The 20,179-nt window shown below is 41.6% G+C and overlaps 1 protein-coding gene across 12 annotated transcripts in view; it reads left to right on the top strand.

The window, feature by feature from the left end:
• Positions 1-20,179, top strand: part of tenm2a (teneurin transmembrane protein 2a) — a 2,964,155-nt gene that overhangs the window by 2,171,924 nt on the left and 772,052 nt on the right. For 10 of the 12 annotated variants that reach the window (XM_073067292.1, XM_073067291.1, XM_073067290.1 and 7 more), the window contains one exon: positions 10,679-10,969. In XM_073067292.1, the coding sequence (XP_072923393.1) occupies positions 10,738-10,969 (232 nt within the window). In that variant the 5' untranslated portion in view covers positions 10,679-10,737. The remainder of the gene's footprint in view (positions 1-10,678; positions 10,970-20,179) is intronic. The other 2 variants (XM_073067293.1, XM_073067288.1) reach the window with 1 other exon arrangement.

Genomic DNA, 20,179 nt, shown 5'->3' with positions numbered 1-20,179 from the left:
TGACGTAAGACTCACTGGTCTATAATTTCCTGGGCTACCTCTACACCTTTTATTTGTGATCATTGTTATAGTGGCAGGAAATATCCATCAGTTTCTCAAATGGGTTTAGGAAATCATAAATCTAATTGTCACATCAGACTGAAAGAATTCTGATGTAAATTACTCTGTAAAAAATCTGATTTAGCTCGCTGATTTAGCTCTTGACCAGGTTGATTCCAATCAGAGAAAAGGTTACAAATTTTACTTTTATTGCAGTTTCATTTTCACATAATTATTTATTCTGTTCTTCCAAGTTCCACCCGCTTCCCTATAATTCTGAGGTTTTATAAAGCATTGGTCAGAGGGCGCTTGGAGTATTGTGAGTGACCTCCTGTCTAAGAAAGGATGTGCTGCCATTGAAGAGGGCCCAGAGGAGGTTCATGTGAATAATCCCAGGATTGAAAGAGTTAATATATGAGGACCATTCAATGGCTTTGGGCCTGTACTCACTGGAGTTTAGAAGAATGAGGGAGTATCTCATTTTTGAATATGGAAAGGCCTAGACAGAGTGGACATGCAGAGGATGTTTCCAATTATGGAAGAGTCTAGGACTAGAGGGTGATGAATCTATGGAATTCATTGCCAGAGATGGCTGTGGAGATCAAGTCACTGGGTATATTTTAAAGAAGAGTTTGATAGGTTCTTCATTAGTAAGGGCATCAAAGTTACAGGGAGAGGCAGGAAAATGGAGTTGAGAGGTTTAATAGCTCTACATGGTAGAATGGCAGAGCAGACTCAATGGGCCAAATGGCCTAATTCTGCTCCTATGCCTTATGGTATGATCCTTCCCCAGAATCAAGAAGTAGAAATGGAAGCAGGAATATGTCATTGAGTCCCTCATGCCTACTCTTGGCTGAACTGTTACCTTTGTCACACTAATTCATATGACTTTTCACCCTTAATACCTAAGCATTTGCCAGTTTTCATCTTGAAGAATCTCCCAGTCATGGGGCACACATCTCCATATCTACCCTGTCAAGCCTCTTGGGAATTTTGTATGTTTCTGGGAGCTAATTGACAGATAGAAACACTGTGAGGGCTCAGTGGTCAAAGAAAGTTTAATAATATGGACAAGAACAGGATGTATTGCATTACTTTCTGGTGTTCTCCAAGCTTGATTACACTTAAAAAACACAAAATGCTGGCAGAACTGAGCAGGCCAGACAGCATCTATGGGAGGAGGTAGTGACGACGTTTTGGGCCGAAACCCTTCATCAGGAGTGAAGTAACATGGGATGGTCGAGGGGGGATAAGAAGTGGGGGGAGGGATGAAGTAGAGAGCTGGGAAGTGATAGGCTGGAAGGAAATGGGCTAGGGGGAAGGTGGAGAATTATGGGAAATAAAAAAAGAATGGTAGGGCTGGGGGGAGATTGTAGTGAGGGGGGAAGAAGAGAGAGAAAGAGAACCAGATTAAAATTATAGATAGGGATGGGGTAAGGGGGGGAGGGATATCAACGGAGGTCTCTGAGTTGAATGTTCATGCCGGCAGGTAGGAGGCTACCTAGGTGGGAGATAAGGTACAGATTGCTCCATCGACCTGCGTGTGGCCTCATCTTGGCGGGAGAGGAGGCCATGGACAGACATGTCGGAGTGGGAGTGGTCTGTGGAATTGAAGTGTGTGGCCATAGGGAGATCCTGCCACTGCTGGAGGACTGAGCGCCGGTGTTCGGCGAAACGGTCTCCCAGTCTGCGGCGGGTCTCCCCAATGTGTAAATGGCCACATCGGGAGAACCGGATACAGTATATCACCCCAGCTGACTCGCAGGTGAAGTGGTGCCTCACCTGAAAGGACTGTCTGGGGCCTGGGATGGTGGTGAGGGAAGAAGTGTGGGGGCAGGTGTAGCACTTCTTCCGTTTGCAGGGATAAGTGCCCGGAGGGAGGTCGATGGGGAGGGATGGGGGGGATGAATGGACAAGGGAGTCGCATAGGGAGCGATCCCTGTGGACAGCCGAGAGTGGGGGGAGGGGAAGCCGTGGCTGGTGGTGGGATCCCGTAGGAGGTGGCAGAAGTTGCGGAGGATTATACGTTGGATATCCTTGATAACACTTACTTGAATTTCTTGCAAAATTGCTGGTGAGAGCTCAAACTATATTATCCCTCCATGACTAGGTGACTTCAAAGGCAGGATGGGAAAAATACAGTCTCTCAACAAGGCATGAACAGCAGGAAGAAGTTTAGAGATCGACTCTGACGAGGTCTATGACCAGACAAATTGCTTCTTAGGGAGACAAGTTCAAGACCACACCCCTCATTCAAGCACTAGATTACATCATTATCCAATAAGCAACGTCCATCATGTCTTCATTACTCACATCATGACAGTTGGATTGACCACCAGTGAATCTGCTTAATTATTTCCATCAACCTGGCCCCAAAATTTTAGCCCTCACAGAAACGTTGTCACTAAGTAGTCTGTGATGGAACTGCCAAGAACTCAGCAAAGGCAGAAATAGAAATTAAAAACTAAACTGCAGATGATGCAAATCTGAAATGAAAACAGAAAATGTTGGAAGCCCTCAGCAGATCTGTGGAGAGAGAAGCTCTGGGTCTCTGCAACAGAACCGAGAAAGAGAGAAAACAAGTTAGTGTTCTCTGCTCGAAAGGTGGGTGAGAATAAAGCAAATATTTCTGATAGGGTGAGACCAAATGAGTTTATACACCGTTAGGAGTGACAGTTTTATGATCTGGTTGTGCTTATGTAATATGTTGTGAGGTACAATCCTGACGGACATGTCCAACTGACCATACTAAACAAATGGAAAGAGAAGAACTGAGCTAAAGTAATGTTGGGCAGGAAAAACAAAGAAGGAGTTACCTAAAACTGGAGAATTTGAGGTAAATGTGGAAGGCTGCGGTGCTGCAAGGTAAAATATGAGATGCTTTTTTCATTAAGTGCAATCGTAAACAATAGCCAGATCAGAAATGCTGATCGAGTCAACTAGTTCCCAAAGGGAACTCTGATAGGCCAATCAGATGGTTCATTGCTGCTCAGCGATAGAACATAAAAAAATCATGTGTACAATTAAGGAACTTTAAAAAATAGTAGAAATGCTGGAGTCATGATGATCATGATGAAGTCTGCTGGAGAGAGACATTTATACACATGCTGTCCTCCATAATTCAGAGAGATTGAAGGATAAGGTTACAGGGTGACAAAACGTGACAGGAGCACTTGGAACTAAAAACTAATCCCTACCGGGAGAAAACAGCACCTGATCTTTCCGCACTGTTCTGCAGCAGTTTAAGGACTAAGTCCAGCTGGAACATAACTCACAAGTGCTCTTGAAAGTCAGGTATTAACCCTACCTGCCAACAACCAAGCATTGCCATCCTGGTCCCCTTCATGACAGCTTATGAAGAAGCATGTGACTTCCCTCCCAGAGACGATAGGAGTTTGTGCACTCGACTCTTGAAGGCTTGGACCCCATCGTCACAGATGTTTCCAACCACAGCATCTGCAAGGCTGTTCCAAATTCTGATAGCACTGTGAAGGTAGCTTCTATCCAGTGTGTGGGTTCTTGCATCAGGCATAGAAACAGCATGAGCAGGCATAGATGAACTTGATCGTGTGGTGTGCCGTCTCTCATAAGATGAAGGCAGCATGGAGCGAATGTCTGCAGGGCTGTGTCTGGTATGACAATAGACAATACACAGTAGGTGCAGGAGTAAGCCATTCGGCCCTTCTAGCCAGCACCACCATTCACTGTGATCATGGCTGATCATACACAATCAGTACCCTGTTCCTGCCCTCTCCCCATATCCCTTGACCCCGCTATCTATAAGAGCTCTATCTAACTCTCTCTTGAATGCATCCAGAGACTTGGCCTCCACTGCCTTCTGGGGCAGAGCATTCCACATATCCACCACTCTCTGGGTGAAAAAGTTTTTCTGCATCTCTGTTCTAAATGGCCTGCCCCTTATTCTTAAACTGTGGCCTCTAGTTCTGGACTCACCCATCTGCGGGAACATGCTTCCTGCCTCCAGCGTGTCCAATCCCTTAATAATCTTACTGTGGGTGAGTTACTGTGTTAAAGTTACTGTGGCATTTTGTATAGCACAGTAACTGCAGCAACCTGTCATCTGTGGTGTAAGCTACTGATGGCTAGCTTCTCACGATGGCTGTCTTCATCCACACCTATAATCCTGAGGGCCTTTCTTTGAAAGGAATCAAGCTGGCTGAGGACACTCCGTGAGGCATTAGAGTTGGCTCAGGAAGACTCAGACGGAAATGTCAGATTGGGACAGTGAATAAAATTAGCACTTCTGAAGCAGTGCCTCCCAGCCAGGAGGACCCACAAAGTCACTGCAGCTTACAGGGTCCCCTGAAGTAACCACCTGTGAAGGAACTCTCAGCTTTCCTACTAAAGAGTACCGGAGCTGGTATGTTGAGAATGACAAGGAGATCATGGAGCTAATTCATGGGTATGTCACACCAATAGCATGCCCGGCACCGTGTTCACAAAACTGAAGCTATATTCCAAGTTTTGGCACCAGAGAGACTAACAGGATATGAAAGGAATAGAAAAGAATATAAATATATGACACATATATAGCTAATATGTTTGCTCAATAACGTATTTGTCAATGTGGAGTGGAGAGGAAGTTTGTAGATCTGGCAAAAACAAAAGATTTTGGGAATGTCGAGGGTGGAGTGCCGTGGGAGGGGTGTGGGACAGGTGGCAGAGAATGAGTGCTGGGGGGTTTGGGGAGAGAGGTTGGCACAGGTATAGACACACCCAGCCCAGAGGCACAAGGCTTTTGATTCCAAACAATTGATGAGTACAGAATGTCTCTCGAGTACTGTACTTCCCACTCCCTCCCCTCTCCCTTCCCCCTTCGCACTCTCAGTCCACAGTGGAGACCAACGCCCTCTGTAAGGTGTGCCCGTGTATGTGGGCACACATCTTTTTCTACTATTGTGCAAAAGAATTTAAACTGTGCACAAAAGGTTGTCACCCTTGACCTTGTTTGCATGTTAAGTATATTTCACTACTGCACACAATCACATTTCCCTTTCCAGTTTCTGATGCAGATGGTGTTGACAACATGGAGGTTGTGATGATTTGTCTGCAGATTTTAGAACTCGCTTATTTATGCTGTTTTTATTGACAAAATCATTGATTCACTATGTTGAATTCTGAAGAAGTAAAGGGTGTGAAGTGCAAAAGAACTGAAACTGCTACACTGAAAGCTCATGAGGTCAGGAATGTGCAGCTACGAGTAATATTCATGTACAGTACAGAAACTGGTGTTACCTGCCTGTACTATCGCTGTTGTAAAACTTGCTGGAGAATTTGCAAGTGGCAGGAAGAGGATTGATAATGTGGAAACTCGACTTTTTAAAGAGTCATTTAGCAAACAAATCACAAATGGACAGTGTGCCAAAGCTCTGTGAATGCACCATCAATAACTCCCCGAGACGTGAGGCGAGATATAGGCTTTTATTGGCTGGAAGAAAGAACAAGCAGCAATTGACCACCACACTACATCCTGGAGACTGAGGCCAGGGCTCAGGCTCCAATCGCCTTTATACCGGGGTCAGTGGGGGGAGCCACAGGAGCAGTCAGCGGGGGGGGGGGGGGGGCGTGTCCAGATAGGTGTATGTAGTTCACCACACTCTGGCAAAAACAAAATCCTTCATTTCCTGCTATGGGCCTGCTATGTATGTTTTGTGAGAGTGCAGATGAACGAGAGCAAAAATGATGAAACCCAGAGGAGATCAAAGTTCTTATTGACATTGTTTGCTAGCTGTTAAAATAAATACCTCTTATTTATAAAATTCAGTGTGCACATGTTGTTGTCGTCACTGGGCAAAAAATTGTACAGCACTGCTACATCCAAGGCACTGCTTAAGCAGGGTTCCAAATATTTACATCCTTGGCCTCTGGCTGGCTGCATCACTGCCTGGTATGGGAACTGTACCTCCCTTAAACATAGGATTCTGTAGAGAGTGGTACGGGCAGCCCAGCGCATCTGCAGTTGTGAACTTCCCATGATTCAGGACGTTTACAAAGGCGGTGTGTAAAAAGGCCTGTAGGGTCATTGGGGACCTGAGTCACCCCAACCACAATCTATTCCAGCTGCTACCATCCGGAAAAAGTTACCACAGCATAAAAGCCAGGACCAACAGGCTCCAGGACAGCTTCTTCCACCAGGCCGTCAGACTGATTAACTCACGCTGATTTGAGTGTATTTCTATGTTACATTGACTGTTCTGTTTATTATAAATCATTATAAATTACCATGATTGAACATTGTACATTTAGATGGAGACGTAATGTAAAGATTTTCACTCCTCGTATGTGAAGGACGTAAGAAATAAAAGTCAATTCAATTCAAGGGTTTAGAGGTTAGAAATATCAAAACCTAAAAGTTGTAAAGGTGATTTCTTGAAATACAACAGTTTCAATAAGTAATTGAAACATTGAAACATTTCAACAACTTTCTACAGGGGCACTGTGGAGAGCATTCTGACTGGTTCACCACTGTCTGGTATGGAAGCACTAATGTACAGGATTGGAAATAGTTGTAGAGAGTTGTAAACTCAGCCAGCTCCTCCATGGACGGTAGCCTGACCACCATCAAGGACATCTTCAAAAAGCATTGCCTCAAGAGGCGCCATCTATCATTACGGACCCTCACCTTTCAGGACATGCCCTCTTCTCATTACTACCATCACAAAGAAGGTGCAGGAGCCGAAAGACATACACGCAGTATTTTAGGAACAGCTTCTTCCCTTCTGCCATCAGACACCTGAATGAACCATGAACTCTACCTCACTTTCTGCTCTAATTTTGCACTACTTATTTATCTTAGATACATTTTTCATTGAAATTGATAGTAATTTTTTAATGTCTTGCATTGTTCTGCCGCCACAAAACAATACATTTCATGACATACTGTATGTCAGTAATAATAAACCTGATTCTGATTCTGGTTTTTGATAGTCAGTTGTTTCTTGAAGTGGTTTATGGTTGGTAAAATTTGACCAGATTTTCAGCGGGTGATTGGAACCTACAAGCCAACCATCAGCATAAATCATGCCACTATTAACATGTTTCATGATATTTTATGACTATCATTTATACACATAACATCCCTGGTAACATCCAAGATATCTTTACCAACAAACAATCTGCTGGAGGGGAAAAAAGGAATTGATGATGCTGTGGGTCAAAACCCTGCATCAGGCCTCTTGTTCCTCCATGACATCTTTGCTCAGTTAACCTAGTGCACATCATTATATTTTAAAAAAATTCACGACCTTTTGTAAACCCATAGAAAAATGTGCATGCTCAAGTCTCAAGGTTATTTCTTAGGTAGTTCTACAGGATTGAGGATAACTTGCTACCACTCGAGTTCTGTGGATTCTGAGATGGTTAATGAGGTCCTTTGTGAGATCTGCAGTGGCTGATACAGGTGGGACAGGTGGTGCTAAATGGGCTGGCTGAGAATTGTTTGGAATGTTGCCTGCTCTGTCCAGTATTTCCACTTGGTTTCTGTGGACCCACATTGCAGCAGCTCGAGTTGCTTTGTGGCTTCCCTGATGCCTGGATATTCTGAATAGCTACAGCTGCGGAATCAGTAAGGATTATCTATTTTTTTCCCCGAGGAAGCACTGAGAATGTTCTTGAAGTCACTGAGAATGTTCTTGAAGTATTTATTTTGTCCTTCTAGAATGTATTTGCATTCACTAACAGAATTATCAAGACATCCAGGACTGTGCAAAAGTCTTAGGCACATATATCTACAGGGTACCTAAGACTTTTGCACAGCACTGTATTTGTTAACATGGAGCAGGAAGCAACCTTATAAATCAGGTAGCGGCAAAGGATGTTGGGACTGGCGAGGATGAAGTGCCACAGAATGGTGTGGGACAGGTGGCAGAGAAGGAGTGCCAGGGACGGGGGTTGGCATAGGTGCAGACACATCCAGCCCTGAGACACCAGGTGAGACCATTTGATTCCAAGCAATTACTTTATTGATCATTACAGAATGTCTCTCTGGTGCTTTCCACTCCCTCCCCTCTCCTCTCCCCTTTTCCCAACTATGATTCCTCTCTCCCTGCCCCGTTCTCACTCTCTGTCCACAATACAGACCCATATCAGAATCAGGTTCATCATCACTCACATAGTCGTGGAATTTGTTTTTTTTTTGTGTGGCAAAAGTACAGTGCAATACATAAAATTTCTACAGTACTGTGCAAAAGTTTTAGGTACCCTGGCTATATATATGTGCCTAAGATTTCTGCACAGTACCATGTCCTGACGAAGGGTCTCAGCCCGAAACATTAACTGCTCATTTCAACGGATGCTGCCCGACCTGCTGAGTTCATCCAGCTTTTGTACGTTTTGTCTTGACCACAGCATCTGCAATGTACTTTGTGTTTGCACAGTTCTGCATTGTTTGGAAGTGGGCTCAGCCCATCAAATCTACACCGACCATCAAGCATCTAGTTTTATACTAATCCTACCCTAATCCATTCATTTTCCTCACATTCCCATCCCCCAACCTTGCCCCCTTCTGGATTCTACTACTCACCTATATACTAGGGGCTAGTTAAAGTGACTAATTGGCTCACAGAGTTGTGATGTGGCTTGCAAAGTAGAACACTCAGGGCAAACCGTCATGCTCATAGGGAGAACTTACAGACCCCACACAAACAGCACTGAAGGTCAGGATTGAACTCAAATTGGTGGAGCTGTGAGACAACAGCTTAACTACCAGTGCCGCTACTGATGTACAGAGGGATCGTGGGGTCCAGATCCACTGTCCACTGAAGCTGGTCTTGCAAGTGAATAAGGAGGTAAGGAAGGCATATGGATTGCTGCTGTCATTAGGAGCACTGCTGAGGATAAGGGTAAGGAAGTCATTCCGCAGTTGTTTTACATTTTAGTCAGACCGCACCTGGAGCACTGTGCACAGTTCCGATTGCTCCATTATAGGAAGGATGTGGACATTGTGGAAAAGTTGCAGGTGTTTACCAGAATGCCGCCAAGATTAGAGCGTATGAGCTTTAAAGACTGATTCAACAAATAGCTTGCTCTCCTTAGAGTATTGAAGGCTGATATGGGCTTTTAAAATTTTGAATCAGAATCAGGTTTAATATCACTGGCATAGGTCATAAAATTTGTTGTTTTTGCAGCAACAGTACATTGTAATACATAATAAAAAGCGTAAAAACCTATAAATATGTGTGAGTGTATATGCATACATAAATGCTTATTTAAATAAGTGGTGCAAAAAGAGAGTAAGAGAAAAGAAAGCAAAAGTGAGGTAGTGTTCATGGGTTTATTGTTCATTCAGAAATCTGATAGTGGAGGGGAAGAAGCTGTGCCTAGAGGATTGAGTATGTGTCTTCAGGTTCCTGTATGTCCTCCTTGATGGTAGCAATGAGAAGAGTGTGTGTACTGGGTGATAGAGGTCCTTAATGACAGATGCTGCCTTTTCAAGGCATCACCTTTTGAAGATGTCCTTGATGCTGGGGAGGCGAGTGCCCATGATGCAGTGGCTGAGTTTGCAAATTTCTGTAACTTGGTCCGATCCTCTGTAGTGGCCCCTCCATGCCAGATGGTGATGCAATCAATTAGGATGCTTTCCACTGTAGAAATTGTGAGGGTTTTTGGTTGCATTACCAAGTCTACTCAGATTCCTAATGTAACTTAGCCACCATTGTGCCTTCTTTGTAATTGCATCAATATGCTAAGCCCAGGATAGATCTTTGGAGATGTTGACACACTACAATTTGAAACTACACACCCTTTTCACTGCTGATCCCTTAATGAGGACTGGTATTTGTTCCTTTGTCTTTCCCTTCTTGAAGTCCACAATCAATGTGTTTGTATTTCAGATAGTCAAGTGCAAGGTTGCTGCTGCAACATCACTCAACCAGCTAATCTGTTTCAGTCCTCCTTGCCTCCTTGTCACCACCTGAAATTCTTCCATCAATAGTTGTGACATTCGCATATTTACAGATGGTGTTTGAGCTGTGCCTAGCCGTGAGCTGAGCTATGCTTCTTTCAGAAGCACAGATAGGGTAGAATAAGCAGAAGCTGTTCTCCAGTGTTGAAGTATCAAATACAAGATAGCATGGTTTTAGGATTGGGGCTAGGAGGGGTGCGGTTGGGTGGAAGTTTAATGGTGATTTGAGGAGCAATTTCATTTCTGCAGAGAATTGTAGGTGCCAGGTGTAGTCGTGGAATCAGACAGTTTGGTTGAGTTTAACAGGCTTTTAAATTGACACATGAATGTGAAGGGATTGGAGTGATATGGCTAATAAACAGGAGGAGGGCATTTAGTATAATTCAGCATCAAAATTGGCACAACATCATGAGCCAAATAGTCTGTCTTGTGCTGTATGTTCGACATGTGGAGTTACTGTTTCAGGTCCAAAACCTCAGGAACTATTTAACACTATTTCTCTTTCCATTAATGCTGTTTGCCCTGCTGGGTGCTTTCAGCTTCCAGTTGACTTGGTGAAGTTCAAAAGCAAATATTTGATACTTATTGCCAGATATTAATAAATTATCTCATTATAATCAACGTGCCTAGTGTAATAATCATTGTTGTTTCCCGGAATTTTTTTCTCCAGTTAGATACAGTACGTTGATTTAAAGCTATTTTTGTTCACTATTTCAGGTTACCTAGAGGTGAAGATTTATTCAAGCACAACCATCAGAAAAAGCTTGTTGTGAAGAATGGATGTTAAAGACCGTAGGCACCGCTCCTTGACACGAGGCAGATGTGTGAAGGAATGCCGCTACACGAGCTCCTCGCTGGATAGCGAAGAGTGCAGGGTGCCCACTCAGAAATCCTATAGCTCAAGTGAGACCCTTAAAGCATACGATCATGATGCCAGACTACATTATGGGACTCGTGTCACAGAATTGGTCCACAGGGAGTCAGATGAATTCTCCAGGCAAGGTAAAGGTGACTGACTTTTTTTGTTTTATATATTGTAATTGAAGGAAAATTAAATATTAGAGAATAGCCAAGTCTTTTGCAGCTCTCAAAATTTCTTCATACATCCTTAATTCATCTCTTACCAGACTGAAATTTAATGAGGATCTTTGAGGGCAGCAATCTGAAATGGGTAATACTGATTCTTAGAACTGATTATCAGGAAATGATTCTGCATTATGCAAGTAAAAGTTTGCCATTAAATATTTTTAAATCTATCTCCAAGGCCAATGTATGATGTTTGAATAATGAGCATTACTTTTAAAGGATGGATTATCTGGCGTAGGAATATAAATGACTTGTGTCTCATATCTCAATCCTTTGTCAGAAATTCATTGGGAGAGGATTTTCTTGCACTAACCTATCCCACTCAGGAAATGGTGTCTCTAGATGTTGGAAAAATCTTTTAAAATATAAAGACTTGAGGAAAGATGAGGTGAGACCGCAGATTTATAAAGCTTGTTAGTAGATGTCACATGGACGACCAAGGGGTTTCAGTGCTCTCCTTTGCCTTTGTGCTGGGTCATTGCTCAGTGTCTGCATGAGGATCAGCATTTGAACAGACTTATTTGCTTGCCCATTAAGAAGATCCTCAACAGTAAGTTTTAATTTTTTTAAATGCAAGAAAATTAAAAGTGACAGAGTTTTCTTTTGCTGGAAGTGCCATTCTAACACTCCCTAACACTTTGATGCAAAGACAAAGCTTAAACGATCAACTTTGAATACTGTGTAAATCTTGAGACTCCTGAACAACAGTAGTATAGCTTCTTGGAAAACCATTGAAAAATCACAATATCTGAAGGGGTGCAGAGAATGATATCTGTTTTAATTTCTTTTCATTTCTTCCTTAAACAACCACTCAAGCTGATCATGCATGAAATCCGGTGAATTTTATTCCTGGTACCAGAGTTCTGTCATTTATGTTTCCAGATTTTTCTGAAACATTTTGTTATCAAAAGCCAGATGCTAGATTTTTAGTGGAATTGCTGAGATAATGGTAAGTATTTTAATGGTACACCTAATGCTGCATTAAGAGCAAGCTCTCAAAGTGGTCTGGAAACAACATGAGAGCAGTTCACAAGCTGTTTGAGCAAACTGCTCTTGTTCCCATTAGGCTCCACTGCCTTCCTTAGCAAAAAAAAATGAAGAAAGCCTTTGGAAGGCCGATTGGAAGCAAAGCATCAATTATTAAAATTCTATTAAGGACAAGAAAATAATGGCAAGTCTGTGTTTACAGTTCTATTGGCAGAGAGAACAGGTGAGGTTGCAGAAATTCAGCTTGTAACGGGATAAATCATCATTCTGTGGAATTTTCTGTGGGAACTCTTCCCAAATGGTACAGGAAAAATGAGCTAAAACAGTGCAAGATATATTTTCAAGATATATTTTGTTTCCATGAAGGGCAGGCTCAGACATCAAAGTTATATGAATACCAGAAACAGAGAGATTTTTATATTTTATATGATTTCAGATGGATAAATCTGTGTTTTAAATAGCTTTATCCAGCTGTGTCCCTGGGAGATCTGTATCATACTTCTACTAAGAAAAAGTTGCTAGATGTTGAACATGTGATTGTTTCAAGTAATTAGACTCAGTTATCATTTTCAACAGGAAACATATATTCACTGGCCATTATATAAGGTACCTCTTGTACTAAATGAAGTTTCCAGTAAGTGTATGTTCATGGTCTTCTGCTGCTGTAGCTTGATATATTGTGCTTTCAGAGATACTGTCCTGCACACCACCTTTGCAACATGTGCTTATTTGAGTTACTGTCACCTTCTTGTCAGCTTGAACCAGTCTGACTGTATTCCACTGACCTCTATTATTAACAAGGCATTTTTGCCCGCAGAACTACTAATCACTGGATGACTTTTGCTTCTTGCACTGTTCTCTGTAAACTCTGGAGACTTTTGTGCGTGGAAGTCCCAGTGTATCAGCAACTTCTGAGATTCTCAAAGCATCCCATCTGGTAACAACAAACATTCCATAGTCAAAGTCACTTAATCACGTTTCTTCCCCATTTTGATATTTGGTCTGAACAACAACTGAACCTCTTGACCATGTCTGCACGCTTTTATACATTGAGTTGTTGCCTCATGATTCCTGGTTAGATATTTGTGTTAATAAACAGGTGTATAGGTGTACCTCGTAAAGTGGCCACTCAAAGAGGTATCTCTATTCTTTCAGTGTCATTTGCAAAACCAATCAAGTCAAAAAGAAAAGATCTTTCCACTCATCTGGAATGATGAATACTTGGAGAGAACTGTAGAGGAAGTGCCAATGTCCAAACATTAACCACCCAACCTTATAACATACAATGAGTGGTTAACTAGGACTGACATTCCATTTCAAATCAATGGTTATAAGGTGAATGTTATCTCAAAGCGTAAATCATTTCTTGCTGTCGAGCTTTAGTTCTGGCAAAAGACAGATAAATTATAATTCCATCATCCACTTGAAGGCAGTATCCTGACTTTTATTTAAAAATACTGTTGTTTATATATCCACTATTATAAAGATACATCTTCTTGAAAGGATAGACTCATTACATTTTCTCTGCTTTTCAATTATTATACAGTTGAAGCATCGTGATGCAATTAATTTGCTAGAGATTTAATATACTTAGAAAATGCTTTCAGTTGCACCTACAGAAAAAGAAATAGCTTGTATAAAGACCTGAATTGTAATGCAAGGTATAAACTTGATTTCCTCCACATATTCCAGTTACCACTTTGGTGCCCAGAAGGGACTGAATGTCAACTTTGTTAGTTTTACTTGCTTGTTTATGTTAACATTTCAGCACACGCGATCTGATTTTTATTATGATGATCAATGTCTAATTGCTTGTGGGTGTTCATAGCTTACAGTTTTGCTCTGGATCTGGGAAGCAGCAACATGGGAAAGCCTCATTACAACCTTGTGTTTGAGAGCCATCTTAAATAAAATATGAGGACATATCAAGTTATAAAAGATAAGTTGCAGGGTAGTTAGAAATAGATTCATGAGTCACTGTGGTTTCCTGCAGCTTGTTTAATTGCCTTAGGGGCTTGGAGAGAAATTTCCCCAGAGTTTTTTTTCTTAAATTGGCCACCTTTTTTGCCTCACCCTGGAGAATGCGGTGCTAGGAAGTTGCTGGGAGATGTTGACGGTATACGTAGCCGCATTGCATCTGGATAAGGAAGGGTTTATGGATTGAACAGTCTTTGCTGTCCTTTGAGTACCTTCATATAAATTGTCATAGAGGGCACCATTTTTAAAATACTTTGCCCATGACAGCTTAATTTTCCTACTTTTCCTACTTTTTAAATAATGAACTATATATTTTCTTTCACTATTCTTCATTCTCTTTTGACAGAGATCATTTCTCCACTGAAAGCTTGTGCAGAGTCCTCACTTGCAGCTTTGCACCGACAGCCATTAGGAAACAGAAGATCAAATCGCAGGCTGAGCAATTTATTGTTATTTGTCCCCCCTTTCCTGCCCACAAGAAAACATATAGCTATCACCATCTGTTTTTGTCCGATAACAAGGTTGAGATTGGGGACCTGCTGTGTGAGAAGTAATGGGAACACCTGATGCTTTGTGCTGCCGTCCCTTAAAAGCACATTTTAAAAATCTACTCTCCTTCCTGCTTAAAATATTGTCTCCTGCAATGCATCATTAACTAACATTAGGGGTATGGCTGTTACTTACATATCACAGTGTAGTCTCTTTTAAGCAATTTGTTTTTCCTATTTCCAAAAGAAGTTTGATGTCCAATACCCAGTATATCTTATACTTGCAACATTCCCATTTCATTTGTTGCTGCAACGTTGTCTGCCTCCTTTTCCCTCTTCTTAATTTTCATTTATAAATAGCAAATTGAACTTAGAGTTTTCTTGTGATTTTGTGAAGTTATGTGCACAGTGTCTTGTTATTCTATTGGCACTGAACTTCATTTTTGCACTTCACAATCGGAGTGTCTGCTTTTCTTTTCCAGCTGTTGCTGATATCCCACAATATCATTTTGTTTCTTACATTCCTCCTATTTTCAGCATACAAGTTTAACACTCACAAAAATGTAACATTTGTTGCTGCACATTTTAACAGCTTGACCAAACACTTTCAAAGGCATTGAACTCTGAACACAACTGGATGTGAATAATAGCTTAAAATCCATGCATGACTCAATTAAAGTGAGAACACTGTTTGCCTTTACATACGTCTTTCATGACCATAGAATTCCCCATTGCACTTTATAGCCATTGGAGTACATTTTTGTAGAGCAGTGTTACTATTTTAATGTTCAAAGTTCAAAGTAAATTTATTATCAAAGTACAAATGTGTCATCATATACTACCCTGAGATTCATTTTGTTACGAGCATTCACAGTAGATACAAAGAAATGCATTATTAGAATTAATAAAAAATTACACAGAAAGATTGACAAACACCCAATGTGCAAAAAAAGACAACTGTGCAAATACAATAAAAAGACAAATGGAGACATAGGAAAGTACAGCACAGAAACTGGCCCTTCAGCCCATCTAATCCATGCCGAACCATTTAAGCTGCTTACTCCCATCGGTCAACACAGGGACCATAGCCCTCCGTAACCCTACCATCTATGTACCTATCCAAAGTTCTCTTAATTGTTGAAATTGAGCTTGCACCACTTGCACCAATAGCTCATTCCACACTTTCACGACCCTCTGAGTGAAGAATTATTCCCTTGTATTCACCCTAAACTTTTCACCTTTCACACTTAATCCATGACCTCTGGTTTCAGTCCCACCCAACCTCAGTGTAAAAAACCTGCTTGCCTATAAGCCTATCAATCATCCTCGTAATTTTGCATACCTCTATCAAATCTCCTCTTAATCACCTATGTTTCAAGGAATAAAGTCCTAACCTACTCATTTTTTTACTTTTAACTTGGGTCCTCCAGACCTGACAACATTCTTGTAAATTTACTCTGTACTCTTTCAACCTTGTTTACATCATTCCTCTAGGTAGGTAACCAAAACTGTATACAATACTCCAAATTTGGCCTCACTAATTCCTGTACTCAATACTTTGATTTATGAAGGCCAAGTGCCAAAATCTTTCTCAAAGTTTCAAAGGTTCATTTATTACCAATAACCCTGTGTTCAGCAGTCGTCTATCCTAGGGGATCATGGGTTTGCTCCTCTGGTGGACTTTGTCCTTTCCAGGGTGCAAGCCTGGGCAGGAAAGCTTAAAGAACTGTCTGTTGCTCGTGTAGTGAGATCCCCCTCTCCACATCACTGATGTAGTCCATGGGAAAGGCAAGTGCTCTGCTTGGCACCAGTGTCATCGCAGAGGTTGTCAGAATGAAGTTGTAGACAGCATCAAACTGCTTTAGGGACCCTGGCTCCGGATTCCTTCCTCTGGGGTTTATTCCCGAATCCTTTCTCATGGGTGGGTGTGGCCGCAAGGCAGTGGAGGTTTAAAATCAGAGTTTTCCTTCTCATAGGCAGGCTGCCATTGAAGGATGACAAGCCCCACCGGCCCGATATATACAACTCTGAAATTCTTCAGTTCTCTGGGTAGCCATGAAACCAAGAAAGAAAGGAAACACAGCATGATCATCAACCCCCAAATCCTTCCTCCCTCACAAAAACCAAGCAAAACAGATCAGGCATATCGATCCCCAAATCTTTCCTCCCGCAAAAAAGAACAAATGAAATGGATCAGGCATACCAACCCCTCTGCTCAAATCCCTTCTGCCACACTCAAAAAACCTAACAAAATGGTTCAGGCACATCAACCCCCAATATCCCTCCTCCTGCACTAAAAAAACAAACAAAATGGATCAGTCACATTGACCACCAAATCCCTCCTCCTGCACAAAAAAAAATGAACAAAACAGATCAGGCACATTGACCCCACCCCACCTCCCCCTTCCTCCTGCACAAAAACAAAGATGTAGATGGTCCAGGTACATCACACCCCCCGATCCCTCCTCCTGCACAAAAAGAAACAAACAAAATGGATCAGGCACATCGACCCCTAATACCCCACCCTACACACAAAAAAAAGCAGAATGTCAGGCAAAACAACACAACATAAAAACTATAAGACTGTAAAAAAGAGTTTATAGTCCTGAGCAACACTCCTTGGGTACAGCAGTGGGCTCTCGCCTCTCTGGTACAGAGCAATTGATCAAACGGCAAGAAGTTCACCCTCTGCACTCACTTTGAAGCTTCAGTCTCCCTTGTCACTTCAATCGATGAAGTGGAGCCAAGCATCAGCTTATGCCTTGTCCTGCAGCCTGCCTGCTACGAGGTTTGTGCACGCTGCCTCTGCCTCCCGGAATCCGCTCTGAGACCGCAGAGAACTGGCACTCCTCAAACGATCTCTAAACCTCTGCGCTCACCTTGATGTTTCATTCACCCCCATTACTTTAATCAGCAAGCAATAGAAGCTATAATTGACGAAACAAGAGTCAAACATCGGGTTGCGGCCCATTGCCTTCTCACCAGGAGGTACGCTCTGCCTCCTGGAATCATCTCACCAGAGACTGCAGAGTGCTGAAACACACGAGCAATCTCCAAACAGCGAGACACAGGCTCAGTCAGTTCGAGAGTCACACTCAAGATGAGAAACAAGTGTAAAAGACATAAAAGAAGTAAAATATATGACCCTATCTACCTGTGACATCACCTGTATTCTCAGATCTCTTTACTCTACTGCACTCCTCGGCCCAATTTAATAATAGTTAAATGAATAATAAATCATACTCAGAACACGAGTTGTAGAATTCACGAAAGTGAGTCATATGGTGTGGAATCAGTTCAGTGATGAGGTGAGTGAAGTTACCCACACTTGTTCAGGAGTCTGATGGTTGAAGGGTAATAACTGTTCTGGAACCTTGAGCTGTGGGATCTGAGACTCCTATACTTCTTGCCCGATGGCAGCAGCGAGAATAGAGCGTGACCTGGATGGTGTCTGTCCTCGATGATGGGTGCTGCTTTTTTGGTGACAACACTGCTCATAGATGTGCTCCTTGGTGTGGAAGACTTTTCCTCTGATGGCCTGGGCTGTTTCCGCTATGTTGTAGGCTTTTCTGTTCATGGGCATAGGTCTTTCCATACCAGGCTGTGATTCAACCAGTCAGGATACTCTCCACTGTGCATCTATGGAAATTTGTCAAAGTTTTTGATGACATGCCAAATCTGCATAAACTTCCAAGAAAATAGAGGCACTGCCAAGCCTTCTTTGTAATGGCACTTATGTGCTGGACCCAGGACAAATCCTCTGAGATTGTAATGCCAAGGAATTTAAAGTTTTGGAATCTAAAGTTCAAGATACAGCAGCCAATTTGCTCACATCAAGCTCCCACAAGAATGTAATACAGACCATATGCCATTTTTGGATTTATTTTCTTCATATAGATGGCTGAAATGAGTTGGATTAATGACATGAAAGATTTCTGTTGAAAATGCATTGCAGTGCATGTGATGGAGGGCAGAAGATTGTAAGCTCTGACTATTGCATTTAAATAACTGATGGTGGGAAGTCACATTTGATATGGTCTTTGTCACAGAACTAGATTCTACCTACAGTTTTCCTTTTAAGGTTTAGAAAGGGGCAGCCATAAAATTGCAGCACTTGCAATAGAAGTGCAATGGTCCAGAAGAAAGCCATTATCGCATAAGTTAACTTTTACGAGGCCTTTCATTGTTTTGCGTGAAAGAGGATTAGATAAAGGGCTCTGCTGCCTTTATATAAAGAAGAGCATATATTCGCATTGTGATTTCTATTCATTATTCTCTTAATATATTTGTGCTTCTTTCTGATGCAATTCATAAACCTCTTGTATATTCTGCACCCTCTTTTCCCCTCTAAATGAAATCCACAAATGGCAGACCCTGAACGGTGCACAGTAGCTGAAGACTATATGAAAGGAAGAATAACTGGATTCAGAAAGATAGTTCAAATTCCACAGTGGCAAATGGAAGATATAAATTCAAGTAATTGAATAAGCCAGAAGTTTCTTTAAATGAAGTTGGCATTGGAAATGATGAGTATATCAAGCAAATTGACATTTAATCCCATTTGGTAACCATTTAATTTAAGGGAAGGAAACCTCAATGTGTTTTGGCCCATATATAATGCAGAGCCATAAATATGATTGATTATTTGCACCAATGTGATTGGCTCTTAATTGCTCTCTGAAATTGTTAACAAGTAAAGCATGCAGGGATGGACAATGTTTGCTCGTGCCGCTCACATCCTGTGGGTTAATAACAAAGAGGATGCTTTCCTGCATTGCTTGTGGCAATGGTGATGGTCAGACCTGACCCTGTTTGTTACTTTGAGTTGATAAAATGATCACCACCTTCCTAAAATGTGGTCAAAGTTGAGTTTGTTGTCATCTGCACAAGTACATGTTTGCAATGAAAAACATACTTACAGCAGTGTCACTAGCACGCAGCATTAAATAGGCAGCATTCACAAGGGAAACACAAATTATACACAATTTTTACAAGTCAAACAGAACTGGAACAAGAAAGAAAAAGGTCTATATTGTTGCTAACCTGTAGTGGCTAGCATTGTGCAGGTTGTTTATAGTTTCACTGGCACTGTGTTCGATGGCACCAGTAATGTGATTGATGTTATGTAATTGTATACAAGTTCCTTGTGATCTGTCAAGATAATCTTCATTAATATTTCCTCACAAATATCAAAATCAGAATTTGTTTTAATATCAATGGCATATGTCAAGCAATTTCTTGTTTTGTGGCAGCAGTACAGTGAAGTACATCACAAAAAACTGTAAATTATAATAATAAATCTATATACATATAATTAAATTTAAATTAGTGCAAAAAATTGAGGTAGGATACATCGACTTATGTTTTCATTCTGAAATCTGATGACAGAGGCAAAGAAGTTGTTCCTAAAATACTGAGTGTGTGTCTTCAGGCTCCTGTATCACCTCCTTGATGGTAGCAATGAGAAGAGGACTTGTCCTGGGTGATGGGGCTCCTTTGTGATTGATTCCAACTTTTTGAAGCATTGCCTTTTGAAGATGTCCTTAATAGTTGGGAGGCTAATGCCCATGATGGAGTTGGCTGAGGTTGTAGCATTTTCTGATCCTGTGTAGTGAGTCAGCGATGTAACCAGTTAAAATGCTGTCCGTGGTACTTATGTAGAAACTTGTTAGAGCCTTTG

The sequence above is a fragment of the Hemitrygon akajei genome, chromosome 15 (assembly GCF_048418815.1).
Source record: "Hemitrygon akajei chromosome 15, sHemAka1.3, whole genome shotgun sequence".
Classification (NCBI taxonomy): Eukaryota; Metazoa; Chordata; class Chondrichthyes; order Myliobatiformes; family Dasyatidae; genus Hemitrygon; species Hemitrygon akajei.
This window is presented reverse-complemented; position numbering and strand designations above follow the sequence as displayed.